Source organism: Hemicordylus capensis, chromosome 1 (genome assembly GCF_027244095.1).
Source record: "Hemicordylus capensis ecotype Gifberg chromosome 1, rHemCap1.1.pri, whole genome shotgun sequence".
Taxonomy (NCBI): Eukaryota; Metazoa; Chordata; class Lepidosauria; order Squamata; family Cordylidae; genus Hemicordylus; species Hemicordylus capensis.
In genome coordinates, this window is record NC_069657.1 from 373,687,939 (window position 1) to 373,706,415 (window position 18,477).

The window sequence follows — 18,477 nt, forward strand, 5'->3', positions numbered from 1 at the left end:
AGCTGTTTCCCACTTATTAAAGTTTGAAACAGAATTGGGAGGCCAGGGGGAAGCCACTTGGGGGGCGGCTGTGCTTTCCCTCTTGCCTCCCTCTGGAGCTGCCCTTGCTAGTTTGAGAAGAACTCTGCATTTACATGCTCCAGAAAAGCTATTGTACATGCATTCCTTTCCTGAAACCACCTTTACTTGCTCAAATAACCTCCAGTCACATGATGAGAATTGCGTTTTCAGATGTAGCACCATTATTAAGGCATTCCTGCCCCAGGGAATACTGCCAGGCCATGCTCACCTTTTTATATTCAGAAGACTGTAAAAACTGTATGGATGGTTGGGTAAACATTTTAACATTCTGTTCCTGGTTCTTGCAGCTTCTTAATTTGCAGGTTTTTAAAATTAGTTGCCATTTTATAGTGCAACAAATTGCATTAGTTTGCTGTGGCACCACCAGGAAAAAAAATTTGAGGGGGCACATGGTAGGGGCAAAATGGGCAAGCTAATTGCATTAGTTGCACTACAAAATTTTGGATTGAACTTATCTTTATTGTTATGAACGTTTATTATGATTGTTGGAAGCTACTGTGAACAATATGGTCAAAAGATACCATAGAAATATAATGGCTAACTAAATAAATTGTTTTTACTTTGCATGTGAATAAGTTTGAATGGGCATTTGAATGGGCATTTGCCCACTATTAGAGCACATTATTGCCATCTATGATAGCATAGCATAGTATAGCATAGCATAGCATACGAACAGCCCTGCTGGATCAGGCACAAGTCCAGCATCCTGTTCCACACAGTGGCCCACCAGATGCCTCTGGAGAACCCACAGGTAAGAGGTATGTGCATGCCCTCTCTCCTGCTGTTGCTACCCTGCAACTGGTATTGAGAGGCATCGTGCCTCTGAAGCTGGAGATGGTCCACAGCCACCAGACTAGTAGCCATTGATAGACCTGTCCTCCATGGATCTGTCTAAACCCCTTTTAAAGCCATCCAAGCTGGTGGCCATCACCACATCCAATGGCAAGGAATTCCATAGATTAATTATGTGCTGTGTGAAAAAGTACTCCTGCTTGTCAGTCCTAAATTTCCCAACCTTCAGTTTCATGGAGTGAGCCCTAGTTCTGGTGTTGTGAGAGAGGGAGAAAAATTTCTCTCTGTCTACCTTCTCCACTCCATGCATAATTTTATACACTTCGATCATGTCTCCCCTTAGTCACCTCTTTTCCAAGGTAAAGAGCCCCAAATGCTGTAGCCTATTCTCGTAAGGGAGGTGTTCAAGGCCCCTGATCATTTTGGTTGACCTCTTCTGCACCTTTTCCAGTTCTACAATATCCTTCTTAAGATACGGTGACCAAAGCTGTACGTACACAGTACTCCAGATGTGGCCACACCATAGATTTGTATAAGGGCATTATATTAGCGTTTTTATTTTCAAACCCTCTCCTAATGATTCCTAGCATGGAATTAGCATTTTTAAACAGCTGCCGCGCACAGCTGCCGCAGACTGAGATGACACTTTTTAATGAGCTGTCCACCACAACCCCAAAATCTCTCTCCTGGTCAGTCACCGACAGCTCAGATCCCATCAGCGTATATGTGAAGTTGGTGCTTTTTGCCCCAATGTGCATCACTTTACACTTGCTTACATTGAACCACATTTGCCATTTTGTTGCCCAGTCCCCCAGTTTGGAGAGATCCTTTTGGAGTGCCTCACAATCCATTGTGGATTTCACTACCCTAAATATTTTTGTGTCATCTGCAAATTTGGCTACTTCAATGGTATTTTTGGGTTTAGTTATTCACAGAAATTAAACAGATAGTTATAGCCAGTGGTTGGAACTGACCATCACTGGTACTATTACAGTTCTCTTAGTTATTTCCTTCCTTCAAGACACTGACAAAAATCAAATATTACTGACTCTGGGGAAATTTGTTTTATTATTATGACTGAGTTAACTCTGAGTGACTCTCGGGAAATTTATTTTATTATTATGACTCAGATAACTACTCTGATTTATGTTCATTGTGGCCAAGTTTAGGGGAGAATGAACAAAAGTATAGCCTGGCAGAATTACATCAAGTAATTCATTGTATTAGAACTGAACATGAGCTATGTCCTCATCAGGCTTCAATTCAGCAATGGAATTAGAGAGTGATATTTTTCAGAACTAAAACAAAACCTCAACCTATTTCTGGAATGAACGAAGTACAGCCATTGTCTATAAGATGCATCAATATTGTGTGGCATATGTAGTCTTCTTTCAATACACTGGGCTACATATTAACGGTACTGTGAGCATACCCAAGTATGTTTTATCCCATTAACTGTTCTTAGTTAAATTCTGGAAGTAAATCAAACGTGATTTACAAAGATATTACTTATCAAGCCAATCTGAAGAAAATGCCTGGGGCTTGCACCTGTTTTCAAATTAATACTTTTTTAGTACTATGGATTGTTACCATTTTAATAATATGTTTACCTCAGTTATGTCCCCTGCTAACTGAGCTAAGGGGCACCTTTTTAGTGGTGATTCTCTTGCACTGAGCAGGGGAAGATCAACTGACCCTATCCATCCCCAGCACAGCATCCCTCCAGTGGCTGTTGCTGGTGTCCATCTTGTGTTTCTTTTTTAGATTGTGAGCCCTTTGGGGACAGGGAGCCATTTTAACCATTTTATTTATTTATTTACTTTATTTCTATGTAAACTGCTTTGGGAAACTTGTTGAAAAGCGATATATAAATTTTTTTGTATTCGTATTTTTAAATTTTGATAGACGTAGGATTAACTATAAGAGTCCAGAAAGACTGCATAATATTAGTATTTCCTAATACTGTTGAAAATCTTGTTTTGTCTCTGAATCAAATGGGTTCTTAATTTAATGGGATAAAGAAAAATCACATTAGATATGTTCAATTTAAAAGTAAATCTGGATACAGAACCTTTCAAATTATACAGGTACAAATAATAAGTGAACTGCTGTTTGTGCATTCAGCATAATGTATACTATGTGTCTACAGCAATGGTGTAAGGAGGGCATAGGTAGCCTGTGCTCAGGCCACCTGCTTCCCCCCTCGGCGACGACCCCCCACCCCACACCTCTTCTTGTTGCGATGCCAGCGCCAATACTCTTCTCTCCTCACCGCACTGGAGTCACAGCACTTGCCATGATGGGCATCCAGCGGTGGCCCCCTGGCATCTCTTCTCTCCTCAGCACATGGGATGGTGGCAGTGGTGGTGTCTGAGAAGCAGGGCAGCCTACCCTGGGCTGGTCCCTCAGGCAGGCTGCTGCCACTGCTACCGCCACTGCCACCACTCATGCATGGCAGGGAGAAAAGGGGTGCACTGCGCACAGCAGAAAGAGAAGAGGTGGCAGGCAGGCTGTGCTATGGCCCCAACAGCAGCTGGGCACAGGTTCTTGGAACCCATGTCCACAATTACAGCTCTGCCCATTGTGTACAGAGCTGTATGCATGTTACATTGTACACAGATTGTACATGTGTTCAACGGAATGTGTGAATAGGGCGGAGCAATGGCAGCACCAGAAGCTAGTGCAAAAAGCTCATCACCTGCCACCACTAGCCTCTCTGACTTCAGCCTGCCACCCCACTAGTAACAGTAGGAGTCTGTTCACCCATACTTCCAAGCATCAATAAATCCACAGCTGGCTCAAGCAGCATGACACAGTTGCTGGTTAGAGGAACATATAAAAAGAGTCTGGGCTGGTCTACAGCCCCTCCACATCACATGGGGGAGGAGTGTGAGTGCAGATGACTCCTCCCCTCTGGCACAATGTCCTGCTACCACACAATCATGTGGGAGGTGAGAACACCATAAAGTGAGTCATGAAGCAAGCCACGGAGTTTCAGAAGGCATTTGGGTTATATGCAAATACATTTGGAATCCAGCTCCTTCTTTATGGTTTTATATTTGTTGTCATTGTTTTTGCTGCTTTGTGATTATTGTACTCTCCTGTTAGTTGGTTTTAGGGTCTTTTTGACCAAGTGGGATAAAAATATTTTAAACACATATACATTTTTCTGTTCATCTATATATATAATAGCGAGAAAGTGTGTGTGGTGGGGAGAAAGTGGCCAGGGGGTGGAGAAAAAGTGACTCCCAGGGGGGAAGGAGAGGAAAGTAGCAGAGAAGATAAGGACAACGGCGGGGGGTGGAGGGTGGAGAAAGCAGCCTGGGGGGCAGAGAAAAAGTGGTGCCCGGGGGAGGGGGAGAGGAAAGTGGCGGAGAAGATAAGGCCAACGGGTGGGGGGGGGGGTGGAGAAAAAATGGTGCCCTGGAAATGGGGTGAGGAAAGCGGCAGAGAAGATAAGGCCAACAGGTGGGCGGGGAGAGAAAGTGGCCAGGGTGGTGGAAAAAAAACAGTACCTGGGGGAGGGGGGGAGAAAGCAGCTGGGAGCTGAGAACGAGGGAGATGTTCTGTGCCCAGGCCAGCTAGTTTTTATAATTCCTTCATTATCTAAAATGTGATAAGCCTCTAGTCAGCCAATGACTGTGGTTTCTGATGTATACATATTTATCCAACAGTGACTCTCAAGGTCTGAATGGCAGAAGATCTGGCAAATCTAAGTCTAGCAATATAACACTTAAATGTTTTCTATAAAGATGAAAGGCCGCTGGTCCTAGAATCCAAATGGAATTACCTCATTCGTAGATTCATCCAAGTCTTCTTCCAGGCTGGCATCCTCTGTTGCTGGCTGGTAATGAGAAAGAGGGAGAAAAGTATAATAATGAATACACATACATAATAATGAATATGTTTATTGGAACTAATAAACATGTGCACTAAATATGTAGATTACTATTAACCATTTTCAAGTGAAGACAATACAGAATTGCAGGGTGATGATAGCAGTGTTTATTTGTCACATTTGTATCCTCCAAGAAGTTTGGAACATTTTTTTCCAATTTTATCTTCACCACAACCCTTTGAGGTAGGTTAGACTGTGAGATGGTGACTGGCCCACAGTCACCTGGTGGGCATTGTAGCTAAATTGGTTAAAATCTAGGTCAGCATGGCCCATGCCATGTCCAGCATCCTGTCCACTGCATCATAGTGGCTCTCGATACTTGGTAAAAGATCAAATAAGATCAATGACCCCTAGAAATACAAAGGGAACCAGAGCCTGGGATGTCTGGGTATTAACCATAAATTCCTGGACACTCTATAGCTGAAGCAAAGCATTTCTAAATCCCACTGATTTCAACAGGAGATAGTAACTCCCCCACCAAAATCAGTTGGGCCTAGAGTGCTCAACTTCAGTTGGATTGTGCCCATTTTTTTCAAGGACAGCTAAGGTCTTAGTGTGGTTCCAGAGCTGATCAGAATGTCTACCATCTTTTGAGTGAAGTATAAAGTACTGTATAAAAGCTTGTTTTCATTTACACAAGACTTTAATTCATATTTTATTTAAGAAAATATTCAACTTAAATTAGATGAAAGAAAGACAACATACAAATGAAAGGGAAAGCAACAATATAGAACAGTTTAAGGGAAAGGGAAAGCAACATGGTAGTTCAGTCCTAAAACATGTTTACTCAGAAGTCCAACCGGTTTTGGTAGGAATCACATCCCAAGAAACTTAAGAATGTTAAGCTCTTATGGGGTCCCACAAGGCTCAGTATTGTCCTGCATGCTGCTTAACATCTACATGAAACCACTGGGAGGGAGAGGTCATCAGGAGGTTTGGACTGAAGTGTCATCAATATGCAGGTGACACTCAGCTCTACCTTTCTCTGACATCAGATCCTGGGGAAGCAGTGGATGTACTGAACTGGGGACTGGAGACAGTGATGGTCTGGATGTGGGCTAGCAAACTGAGGTTAAATCCAGACAAGACAGAGGTGCTGCTGGTCAGTAGAAAAGCAAATTGGGATAGGATGATTCAACCAGCTTGGTTAGGGTTAGGGTTAGAGCTTGAGGGTGTTGCTGGACCCAGCTCAGTTTTTGGATTCTCAGGTGGGGGTGGAGGCCAGGGGTGCCTTTGCATAGCTTCAGCTAGTTTGCCAGCTGCAGCCCTTTCTTGAGAAGGCGGATCTGGCCACGGTTACTCATGCCTTAGTCACTTTGCAGCTGGATTATTGCAATGTGCTTTACTGGGGCTGCCCTTGAAGAATATTCGGAAACTTCATTTGGTGCAGGATGCAGCTGCCAGGGTTTTCTCTGGAACTGCTCATCCAGAGCATACTGCAACTATTTTGAAAGAACTGCACTGGCTGCCAGTTTGTTTCCGGATCCAATTCAAGGTTGAGGCTTTAAAGCCCTTAATGATTTGCGTCCTGGATACCTAAAGGACTGCCTGCTTCCAAGCATTTCTTTCTGCCTGTCCAGCAAGGTTGTCAGAGGAGCCTTTGCTCCATGTGCCAATGCTGAGAGAGGCTAAATTGTCATGCATGGGGACAGGGCTTTCTTTGTCATGCATGGGGACAGGGGCCCCCCACCCCACTCTGGAATGCTCTCCCAGTGAATGTCGGCTCTTTGAAATCTGTGGCTGCTTTTAAAAAACAACTAAAGACCTTTTTATTAGTTCAGGCTTTTACCTGCCTCTCAGGCAGTGAGAGGCAGGTAAAGTGAGAGGCAGAGACTGCCTCTCAGTGACTAAGTCTCTCAGTTTTCCTGTTTCTGTTACTTACTTTCACTGAATAGACAACCAAGCATATCAATGAACACATTAATTCCATGCTCAAGATTCCAAAGATGCAGCAAAGATACAGTTTAGCATGACCAGGGAAGGTATACTGTACTGCCACGATCAGCAGCAAAGCTGCATTACCCGTAGAATGAATTAGTAGAGGAAGGCTTTTAAGATGTTGTGTGGTTCGGTAGATTAGGAGGTAACCTTTGCTTCTGACCTTCCTGTGGTGGTACTGAATATACCGTTCAAAGCAAACATGCAAGATCCAGAGAGCTAACTCAATGATTATTGTCGTTTGTACTTTAAATGGATGAGTGTATTTTTCAAAACATATATCATCATTATCAGGAACACAGAACACCCCTGCCAAAATAGCCAGAATCACAAAAGTCACATGTATGAGCAGCAGAATATTGGCCATGCAGACTGTAGGTATGCTGTAGAACCTCGGACGCAACCTGGAATGCAGTGAATGAGGTGGGAGGAGTGGAGCATCAAGTAAAGGGTCATCGTCCATACTTTGTGTTGTCTCCAGAGATCCGTTATCCAGCTGCTGCTCTCCTGCAGCCTGGGCTCCAGCCATCATCATCATCATCATCATCATCATTACTGATTTTAAGGCTTTAAATGTGATTTTTATGGAGTTTTACTGTATTTTAACTTTTGTAAACCACCTTGGGATGTCTTATAGAAAGGTGGTATAAAACTGAATGAATAAATAAACAAATAATGAATTAACTGACTTTTTTAAACATGCAAGAGTATGGATGAGTAATCAGGAACAGGCTTGTTCAATTAACATTACAGGATTATGAATAATCTTGTTGAACCAAAGTCAAGACAGACTGTATTTTGTAAAGCTAGGAAAATGAAATCTTTCTCTGTGGAAGAAAAGAACATAAAACACAGCCAGATTTGTACACATACTCAGCTCACACCATTGGATTAGAATTTTAAAAGGACAAGCTTCCCAAATAGCACTCTTATTGCTTAGACACAGAGTATTATTTAACCACAGAAGACATTGCATTATATGATTACAGTAGAAGCTAAGTAAGTCCTGATGTTACAAATTAGTGCCCTGTTTATGAGAAACAACATGCAAACTAAAATATGTGTCTTGCCTATGAGACAGGACTGCAGATTTTCCTGATAACACAGTCCCAAGCTTCAGCATTTTGTGGATATTCTTGATCCAGTAATCAAATCCAATATCGCATTCTATGAGATGCAAAACTTATTTGATAAATTGATTAGATTAATTAAAAGGTCTGTGAGCCATTTGAAAACAAGGAACCCTCTTATTTATTATCAATGTTTCTATGTACACAGTTTTGAGAAGCTTGGTTGAAAAGTGGTATATAAATATTTGTTGTAGTAGCAGTAGCAGTTTGGGTATATTTGGGTGTTTTTTTAAAATATTTCATTCCCTCTTAATATTAGTACTTACAAAAATGGTGGGCAGCTGAGTTGACACCACATTAGAAAAGGAAGCATTCCTGCAGGAGGAATGCCTCTTCTAACATGGTGCCTGCCACAATATATGCCTCCATAATCATCCAGAATCAATAGGTGGCAGGCAGACACCATCTTAGAAGAGGTATTCCCTGCAGAGTAAGAGAACAGAGGCGTAACGATAGGGGGGGCAGGGGGGCACGTGCCCCAGCGCCATGCTTGCGGGTCACGTGGGGGGCACCAAAAAGTGGCTTCCCCCCTCCCCTGCCCCCCGGATCGCCCGCCGAGTGTGGCGGTGGGCGTGCGGCGGCGATTTTGGAGGTGGCGGGCGGCGGGTCGCCCGCGGCCCGCCGAGTACGGCAGTGGCTGGTGGCTGGCATGGCGTGGCGGCGATGGGCCCGGCTGTAGCGCGGCCCGAGGGGTGCTGAGGAGTGCAGGCAGGCAGAGTGACGCCGAGCCTGCCTCCTGGCCCGGCATCGCCTCCCAACTGCGCAGGCTGCGCAGTTGGGAGGCAACGCCGGGCCAGGAGGCAGGCTCGGCGTCGCTCTGCCTGCCTGCACTCCTCAGCACCCCTCGGGCCGCGCTACAGCCGGGCCCATCGCCGCCACGCCAGCCACCAGCCACCGCCGTACTCGGCAGGCCGCGGGCGACTCGCCGCCGCCACCGCCAAAATCGCCACCGCACGCCCGTCGTTTTCGCAGCACCCTCTCGTCATTGCGTCAGGGGGTGAAGCCGAGGGGAGGTGAGCCCCCGTGACTTGCTGCTCTCATGAGTGGCTGAAAGGGGAGGAAAGTCGCGCGCGGGCGTCCTCGCTCCGAGGCTGGGTGAGAGAAACTTTCCCCTTCGCCGTGCCCCTCCTCCTTCCTCTTCTCTGCCCTCGCAGAGTCTCTCAGCCCTTTGCTAAGTTGTGTTGGCTTCCCTCTGCAAGCATGCCAGGCTTGGGTGCGGGGGATAGGGGAGGTGTGCGTTTGCTGGGAGTCAAAACCGACTAGATGGCACACTTTACCTTTACCTTTAATCTTTAAGAGGCTTGGGATATGTGCTAATAGATATGTATTGAGAGAGTGAAAAAATCCATTCTTCTTTGTGCCACTCACTCTTTAACCACTGTGAAGTGAATCCAAGGGCAGCAGTTCAGTGTCAAGTGGCCTGGCCTGAGCAAAGAGTTTTATTTATTATCTACAAACAGTCTCAGCAGTATGCAGTTTCTTACATTACAGTATGGGTTTTATTGAACATATATATATTGTTATGAGAACTCCAGTGCCAAAATTAAATTAGAATCAAGAAATCTGACATTGGATGTCAGAATACTTGCATTTTAAGCTATTTTAGGTTGCCTGAATCCCAGGGATAAATTATATCACTCAGGCATAACTAGATTGTGACCAGACTGCAGGTCATTGGTTGGGTTTGAGGCAATGTTTATAATTCACAATAGCATTCTTCAGACACCAGTGTTACATAACTGCCACTGTGAAACTAGACTTTCTGATGATGAATATTGGAAATGTCTCCTGTATTTCTCTGTATTTCTCCTGCGATATCAGAGATGTGAGATTGAATATCTTCTCTGGAAAGTTTTCCAAACATGGAAACTTTGCCATACTTTATTTTTCACTGGCAAAGTGTCCATTTCTAAAAATTAATTGTTTCATAAAATTCATTAGTAACAATGGATGGATGCCAGTGCAATATTAGGGAAGCCTGGCAATTTCCGTGTTATAATTAGTGTTTTTCAGCTGATTACCTCTAGGAATGGTGTGAGAGAGTACTTATATATTTTGTTGATTTGTAAACAGGAAGGTAAATATTCTCACATGATTTTGATTTGGATCATCAAGTTCAAAATGTACCTGACTATACAGGTTTCTGTACAATTCAAAGCAATCTAACAGAAGTTACAGCTTTTAAGCACTAGGTACTAGGTGATTTGCCCAGCCAAGTAGCTGTGATTTAATGTTGTGCATAGCTTTCATTTAGCAAGAATCGCTAAATGAAAGCTATACACAACGTTAAACTTCAGCTACTGTGATGCTGCTGAAATCTAGGAGAACCATCTGTGTTGGAACAGATTCCTATGGCTGTAAATTTGGAAGCTGCTGCCTTCTCCTGAGTCAAGCCATTGCTCTGTCTAGCCCACTATTATCTGCTCTGACTGGCAGCTGCTTTCCAAGTGCTGCTACCTGCTGAAGGATCTTTCCCAGTATTGCAACTCAAGAGCCTATTAAACTGGCAAATTCATGGAGAGCAGGTCTATCAATGGCTACTAGTCTGGTGGCTGTGGGCCACCTCCAGCCTCAGAGGCCAGATGCCCCTAAATCCCAGTTGCAGCAGGGCTGTTCTTATGTTCTAGTAGCAGCAACAATATGTGCTGCATAGCAGTCTTTCTGCTTTTTTGGTCTGCACAGCAGGGAGGGGGGAGACACAGGACACCAAATCAATAATAAATAAAGAGGATAAAGTTTTCTGAAACATGTGTGTCAGTCAGATGTATGTTGGGGCGGCGGCAGGGGGGTGTGGGGGGGCACGGGGGGCGCAATTTCAGTGCTTGCCCCGGGCGCCGTTTTCCCTAGTTACGCCTCTGTAAGAGAAATCTGCTCCCTAAACAAAAGAACTTTGGACTCTGAAAATGTGACTAAATGAATTTGCTTGAATTCCTGATTGCAGAGTAATGGCCAAGGGCTGCAGCCCTCTATTTCTGACAGTATGAAGGTACTAATGTTCTCAAAAGAATGCCTTTCCCTTCCAAACTCTTGTGTTTCTTTGCATACACATTTTTGCAAATTTAAATGATTAGTTTTGTGTTTCATCAAGGTAACATTAATATGATTAATTAACTAGATTTATTTAATCAGATGTTGCTTGACATTCTAGTAACTACTGGCATAACCTACTGAAAACCAAAGAAGTATCATACATGTTTTTTTGCTAGTGACTGCAGAAGACAAGGCTACTCTCCAGGCATTCAGGTTAGGTAAAGAAGACTGAAAAATCTGAGGTGCTCTGGCTGCCAAACTGTCTGTTTTCTTTTAAAAATCAGTCCATTACATTCAGCTGGATGGCTGTGAGGTAAGAATATTGTGATAGTGCTGACTGTGACATTTTGCTGCCTGAAGCAGGACACCAAGGTGCTCCCCCTTCCTTTCCCTCCCACCCCTTAAAATCACACACACATCCTGATCCCTTCCTTCCTTCCTTAGATCTCTGCCCCTTCCTTGTTCATTAGCAAAGGGGAAAGCAATGTGGTATGTTTTGCTTTCCTAACCTATGTGGGCTACCCATGGAGGAGTTCCTAAAGGGTGGCTGTTGTGTGGCCATATGAGACAACAGCTAGTCTGGGCACTTCATCATGCCCTCTTCATCATGCCCTCTACCATCATGCCCCATCCTCCTGCTGCCACTGCCCCCAACTCCTCTGTGCTGCTACTGCCCTGCCTCTATACTTCCCCTTGTCCCTTGCCAGCCCAAACGCTGCCCTCTTCCCCTGTGCTGCTAGATAGGGCATGCTGCTGCCACTGCTTCTGCACCACAAGGCAATGGCTATCATCCATCCAAACACTGGCAGCTTCACATGCTGACCCTCTCTTCTTCACCTCTGTGCTAAAATCAGTGCTCCTTCTCTTTCCCTCTCTCTCCACCTCTTTCTCCTGCTGTTTCTCCTCTCCAATCACCAAACTAGTCTGCCTTGTCTCCAGTGCTGTTGGATGGACTGCTGTTGGCCCTGAGAACTGGCCCACATTCTGCTGCCTGAAACACTCCACCCTGCTTCAAGATAGGATCGGACTTCCATCATAGTATCACAGACACAGCTGTGCAGTGCAATGCCCAGTGGAAATAACATCAATTCCTTGCTAGTGAGATTTACATGCCTAGGGTCAAATTGCCCTGGCAGGCATAGCTGGTGGCCTGCATTCTGCTTGATGATTCACAATTTGTGTAGGCCTACTTTTCTTGACAGTTAATAGGTAGGAGGAGGAAGATTTGGCCATTAATTCACTCTTGTGAATTCAGTGCACGCTGCCTATGTAATTCTAGAGGGCATTACACAATACCCACTTGTTAAGAGATAAAAGTTCTGTTGTGATTATTGTTGGTAGTGGACGGAGTTGCATATATGTTGGTATTTGTGCAGCCTATGCATTTTTATTAAGAAGCAACCTCTACTGAGTGGGATTTACTCAATGGGATCTACTTCCTAGTAAATGTGTTTATGGTTGCAGTTTTAATTTCACCTGCTATACATGTAAGGAAGGAATTAAAATGATCATCCACTACCAGGTTGGAGTGGGCCCAGAGACAAGATTTTAAAATGCCCCCCACCTCGCTGAAGCTCAGCTCATGAAGTAAAGAAATCTTAAATGAGGCTGAATAGTGGTAACAAAAAGCATAGTTATATATATATATATATATATATATAGAGAGAGAGAGAGAGAGAGAGAGAGAGAGAGAACGAGAACCTATGTGCCACAATAGAACATCATCCTAAATTATTTTTTAAAAGATTTTGTAAATTGTGGATGATGCAAGTCATTTAATGGTACTAGAGAAAGAAATGCTGTTCTGGTAGCTCCAGGTCTTAACACTCACATCAATTTCGGAGGATGAATACAACTGAAGGAAGACTGGGCGGGTGCACAGCTGGGGGAGTCAGTCATGTGACTTGCCTCAGGGGGGGATGAAGGCAGTGGGCCCCCAGACAACTGTCTCCCCTTGCCGTATTATAGTTATGCCCCTTTCCACTACCCCCTGTCAAATTACATGTTTATTGAATATTGAATTCTGTAGGGAAAGAGGGGGGAAGATATTTTACAGGTACAAAACTAACATTTTAAAATTTCTGTCTAAATCTATTTTCATTTCAGTTATCAGAAGTGACCCCATAATTATTAAATTCAATTGTACAGTATTGTAGGTATCAACATCCAGCCCATCTGAAACAGAATGTTATAACGATCAAGAAATGATGATCACTTTCAGGCTGTCATCAACTTTTTGTGATGTTGACAGGTCAGAGATAGAAACAATTCATTTTGATATAAATATTTAGCACACGATGCTGCTGAATGCACAGCATTTTGACAGTGATATGGAAAACACACGAATGCTGTTCATTCACCTAAGTTCAAACAAGTACAAAAGGCATAAAAGGAGAACAATTCTCCTTTTTTGTTTTGCCACACACACACACATGTTGAAGCAGGAAATTAAAACTGGAATGTACCATCGAAGATCACAGTTACTTGTTCTTAAGGGAGGGGTTTGATCACCACTCTTCATAAATCTGTCGAAACAACTGCATGGCAGCTGCCCATGCACCTGGTTGGATGCTGTGGCACACAACCAAAGCGACAGAAACAAAGTGTGCCTGTCGAGCTGCACTAAACGAGTGGCCCTAAGGACCAACAGTCTCGCTATATCAATCTCTGTCCTAACTGAGAATAGGGTACACGTCACCTTTCTGCAGTCCAGCAGCTCTGTGCTGAAAACTACTGTCCTGAGGGGAAAGGGAGACACATTTGATTCCCACCCACCCCCGCCAAGGACATCCTCCCACTGTGCAGGAAAAGTCAGCTTTGAGAAGCACACAACTATTTCTGGACGAGCATGCATAGCTGGTGGTGGACCTGCATGGCCACTCAGCCCTGGGGACAGCTGAGGAACAAATGGATGATGCAGAAGCGGTCTGCACACTGATCAGAGCCACCAAAGGTGAAATGTGAGCCATCCAGATGTGCCAGTGCTGGAACAGATTAGACTTCTCCCTCCCCCTGCCGTACTGTGAACGGCATATCAACAAGTGGATCCGATCTCCTCTTACTTGGCAGACCCAACAATAGCAGCAGGGCTTAAAGTTCTGCGGAACAGAAGAGTCGCCGGGACTGGGAGGACTGGTCCCTGCGCTCCGAGAAGACTTCACCAACAAGCGGTTATATAAAGGAGGCAAATGCGCCTCCTACGGAGCCTCGCCGCCCCCTTTGCATGCAGGGAACTTGGCACTGCCGCCGTGGGATGTTTGGGCTCGCTCACCTCCGTTTCCATCGGCTCCACTTCCACCTCTATCTTTTTCCATAGCTCCAGTAAATGGGCAATGGGCATCTTGAGGGACTGTCTCGGTCTCCAAGACTGTCTGAAGCAAGAAAGAGTGAGCGTCGCAGGAGTGCCTGAGGGAAGCCAAGCAAAGAGCAGGAGAAGCCGAAGAAGCGTCCGACGAGAGGGCGCTACGCCTCGGGTGGGGGTCTGGCTGGCGGCACAATGGCTTCCGGAGCGACCACCAGGCACCAGCCGCCAGGAGAGCGCCTTGCACTGCCGCCGCTGCTTCGCGCAACCTTCGTTTGAGGGAGGAGGGGCGGGGGGGGGGGCGGAATGAGAGCTGTAATTACAGCCCTGCGCCGCAAATTGACTTTCTTTGGCAGCAGAAAGGGAAAGGCTTCTGTTCCTTCGCAGCCTTTCAAGTCGACTACCTCTCCTTTCTCTCGCCAACCTACTGTGGTGTCTTGGGGTTTTTTTTGTTTTTTTAAACCTTAATTTGCTCTTACAATAATGGGTGAAAGTTGAGTCTGAGGAGACTGCCGCGGCGGCGGAGGCTGCTATAGCAACTGCACGGGGCTGAAGAGAGGCGCTGCGCTCTCCCCTCCCTTCTCCTACTCCAAGGGCTGCTGCCGCTCGTGCCGCCTTTTGAACTGCCAGCAGCTCCTGCTGCAGGAGCTCTGAGAGTGCCGCAGGGATTGGGACGGGAAGGCTGGCTTCTTTGGCTGTGTCAGGAGGAGAGGAGGCCTAGAGCACCGCTCTTATGAGCCAAGGCTACAATGCCTGGAGCTATTTCGTTTAGAAAAAAGACGACTGCGGAAAGACATGATAGAAGTCTATACAATCATGCATGGTGTGGGACGATGGAGTTGGAGAAGAGGAGAGCAGGTCTCGTGGTAGCAAGCATGACATGTCCCCTTAGCTAAGCAGGGTCCACCCTGGTTGCATATGAATGGGAGACTAGAAGTGTGAACACTGGAAGATATTCCCCTCAGGGGATGGAGCCGCTCTGGGAAAAGCATCTAGGTTGCAAGTTCCTTCCCTGGCATCTCCAAGATAGGGCTGAGAGAGATTCCTGCCTGCAACCTTGGAGAAGCCGCTGCCAGTCTGTGAAGACAATACTGAGCGAGATAGACCAATGGTCTGACTCAGTATATGGCAGCTTCCTGTGTTCCTATGTGTGGAGAACGTGGATAGAGAGAAATTCTTCTCTCTCTCCCATAACACTAGAATCATGGTCATCCCATGAAATTCATTCCCAGGAAATTTAGGACCAATGAATGCAGGTACTTTTTCACACAATGCACAATCCACTTGTGGAATTCTCTGCCACAAGATGTGGTGACAGCCAACAACCTGGATGGCTTTAAGAGTGGCTTGGATAACTTCCTGGAGGAGAGGTCTATATTCAGCTACTAGTTGGAGGGCTATAGGCCACCTCCAGCCTCAGAGGCAGGATGCCTCTGAATACCAGTTGCAGGGGAGTAACAGCAGGAGAGAGGGCATGCCCTCAGCACCTGCCTGTGGCTTCCAGCGGCACCTGGTGGGCCACTGTGTGAAACAGGATGCTGGACTAGATGGGCCTTGGGCCTAATCCAGCAAGGCTGTTCTTATGTTCTTATGAGGCAGAGAAACACCTCACTGCACTTGCAGCAGGGCTGTAGCTAGGGGAGAGGGGGGTTGTGTTCACTCCTCTCCCTGGTGGCCCCCCTCAGAGTAAGGGAGATAATGTAGAAAATAGGGAGGGGTGGAGCTGAAGGGCCCTCAGGAGCCCGGATTCTTTGAACCCACCCATCCGCTCAATTATATCTACACCCCTGTTTGCAGGAGAAGCAGAGAAAAGGGATGGTGGCGCTGCTGGGAGCCACTGTATGCAGGGCCAGAAGTATCCAGTCCCCAGGGGGCATAACTGTATTTGTAAGAAATCCCAGTGAGTTGTGCATACCTGCACTGGAGAGGGGGAGAATGCAAGCCATCAAACATGGAAACAACAATGAAATAAGAAAGCAGAAGGATTTAAAGGACAGGTCAGCATGCCCACACTGAGCACCCAAATGTCTAAGCCAGCAATATCTACCTCCCTCTCTATACTATATGATATTGTCACCATAAATGCCAATCCCACCTTGACTGCAATACTTTATCTCCTACATCTTTACAGGTTCATGAAACAGAATCTGAACAATGACTTTTTATATGATGAAACATTTTTGATCTGTCTCTTTGAAAGAACAGCTCTAAAAATAAGCTAGTGCCTAGATCCAGTGTGCAGTTGTGGGAATCTCCTGTGATTTTTAATGAACATGAAGAAGATGATTATTAAAATCTAAATTACTTATTAGGTGAAATGAGCTGTCATGTTTGCTGAGCTCATGTGGCAAAATACTTTCCTTGGTGCCTCATAAACATTTGTTTTGCAGCAGTACCTCCACATAAAACTGTTCAGAGAATGGTGTGAAGCCACTGCAAGACAATTAATTCTTACATTTGTTCAGCTATTCTGCATAAGTAACATCCCTAGAATGAATTACTTCTGGTAACCAATGGCCCTGAGACTCTAATTGTTTTATTCAGTGAGGGTTTTATTTTTCCTCCAAGACTCATGAAAAAAGGCTCAGAAGTTTGAAATGTTTTTGACAGACTGAATTTCATCTGTCTTTGGTAGCTGGCTCAGAGCACAGTGTAGGGGATAGGTTTGCATGTGGGAAACTCAGTTTCAAATATCCATTGAGCGACACAAGCTGGGTTCCAGAAGTCATGCAGATTTGGAAAAATAGTGTCTTATTATAGAAACTGGATTTTGCTTGCCTCGAAATCTGGAGTTTATTGTTGATGTAACATTGGATGCCACTTATACCAACAATAATCTCTCAAGTGAGATGATGGCTTCTTCCTTTTCTGCCTTTCTCTGGCCCAGTTCGGATGATACGGCAACCCTCAGTTACACTCACCTGTGGTCGGTGTTCCTTATAATCCAAATGCGGGGAAATCCCACATACATGGTTCCATTGCAACCTTCGAATTGAGGATTGAACCCTTGGTTTGAAGTTAGGTAGCTTGCTGGAACTGGAGCTCCGCTGACCCAATTGTGTTGTTCGAATGTAGTGATCTGAGGTTTGCACTCAAGTTCCTCCTGCAAGCATGTCCCCTTTCATATCATGGCCAATGATTGCTGGGCAAGTGATGTGCTTGGCAGAAGAGGAAGAGGGAGGGGGGTTGTAGGTGGAGGCAATGGAACAGCAGCTGTCAGATAATCTGCGGTATGATTCTTGGCTTCTGAGGTTAACCTCAGGTAAGCCTATCCTCCATTTCACTGGTCATTCAAATGGGCCCTCTGCTTTCTCTTATGACACAGCAATGCACAGTTTAGCAAGGGCTTTGCTTATGTCATGATGATGTTTCTTACTGGCTGCTGACAGTTGCTGAAGATGAAAGGAAGGGTTAAGTGGATCCCTGCTCTGCTGCATCATTGTGACTCTTATGTCGGTGAAAAGATAATGTAAAATACATTAAATATGCATTTCTAAATTACCCTTCTATCAAAGGAATTGTAATATAATGTGCATGTTTTCTGAGTTAAGCATCTACAGCTTGGAAAGCTATTTAAAATAAGATACATCCCCCTTTTTGCCAGTAAAAAAACCACCCTGTTTGATTTCCCTTAGCAGTGTTTGACATCTGCCTAATTCTTTTCTTATGTTCCTTCATCTGTAGGTTTTCTGTTGTATGTGATTTTGTCAGGTTGTTGGTATCTACCTGCTGGGCCTTCTGCTACAGTAAAAATCTGATCCCCTCCCAACAAGATTTATTTAATATACATCTAATTTTATATACTAATTATTTAATATGTGTATAGCACTACCAGTACTTGGTGATTCTTATTTCAGCCCACTTCCTAACAATCCTATGAGGTAGGTCATCACTCCTATTTTACTACTATCAGTACTACTACTACTTATATACTGTTTTTAAACTGTTCTAAAAGTGGTTTGCATAGAAACAAACAAACAATAAATATGGCACCAACTTCCCCAAGTCTACAAAATGAGGCTATGCTCACACACAGTGGAAACTGGGCTAAGGGAGTTCAGCCTGGTTTTCACTGCACAGTGGTAAACCCATTTGGGTAGCCCACCACTTAACCTGGGTTTTGGGTGCAGGAGGAGGCCTTCTGCCCAGGGAGGGCTTCCTGCTTGTGTGTGGGGAAAGCGGGTCAAGCCCACTTTCCTCGCAAACCCCATTCAGGCTCTCCACACTGCTTGTGTAGAGACCCTTAATGAGTCCTGGAAACCTCTATCCTTCAGCTACAGAAGGGGTGCAAAGCAAAAGTGTCTCAT

General features: G+C 45.0%; 2 protein-coding genes across 3 annotated transcripts in view; both read right to left on the reverse strand.

Moving 5' to 3' along the window:
* RPS6KA2 (ribosomal protein S6 kinase A2) overlaps nucleotides 1–14,375 on the reverse strand; it is a 308,882-nt gene extending 294,507 nt beyond the window's left edge. Inside the window, exons 1-2 of one of the 2 annotated variants that reach the window (XM_053296146.1) lie at nucleotides 14,141–14,375; nucleotides 4,664–4,717 (exon numbers count right to left, since the gene is read on the reverse strand). In XM_053296146.1, coding sequence (XP_053152121.1) covers nucleotides 4,664–4,717; nucleotides 14,141–14,209 — 123 coding nt within the window. In that variant the 5' untranslated portion in view covers nucleotides 14,210–14,375. The remainder of the gene's footprint in view (nucleotides 1–4,663; nucleotides 4,718–14,140) is intronic. The other variant, XM_053296119.1, reaches the window with a different exon arrangement.
* LOC128337367 (transmembrane protein 192-like) lies at nucleotides 6,612–7,238 on the reverse strand. Its single transcript, XM_053278299.1, has one exon. The coding sequence runs from the start codon at nucleotides 7,236–7,238 to the stop codon at nucleotides 6,612–6,614; it is 627 nt and encodes a 208-aa protein (XP_053134274.1).
* Nucleotides 14,376–18,477: the final 4,102 nt, after the last annotated feature.

Bases quoted from the DNA above. Each gene is read 5' to 3' on its own strand.
- LOC128337367 (XM_053278299.1), bottom strand. From the start codon at position 7,238: ATGGCTGGAGCCCAGGCTGCAGGAGAGCAGCAGCTGGATAACGGATCT.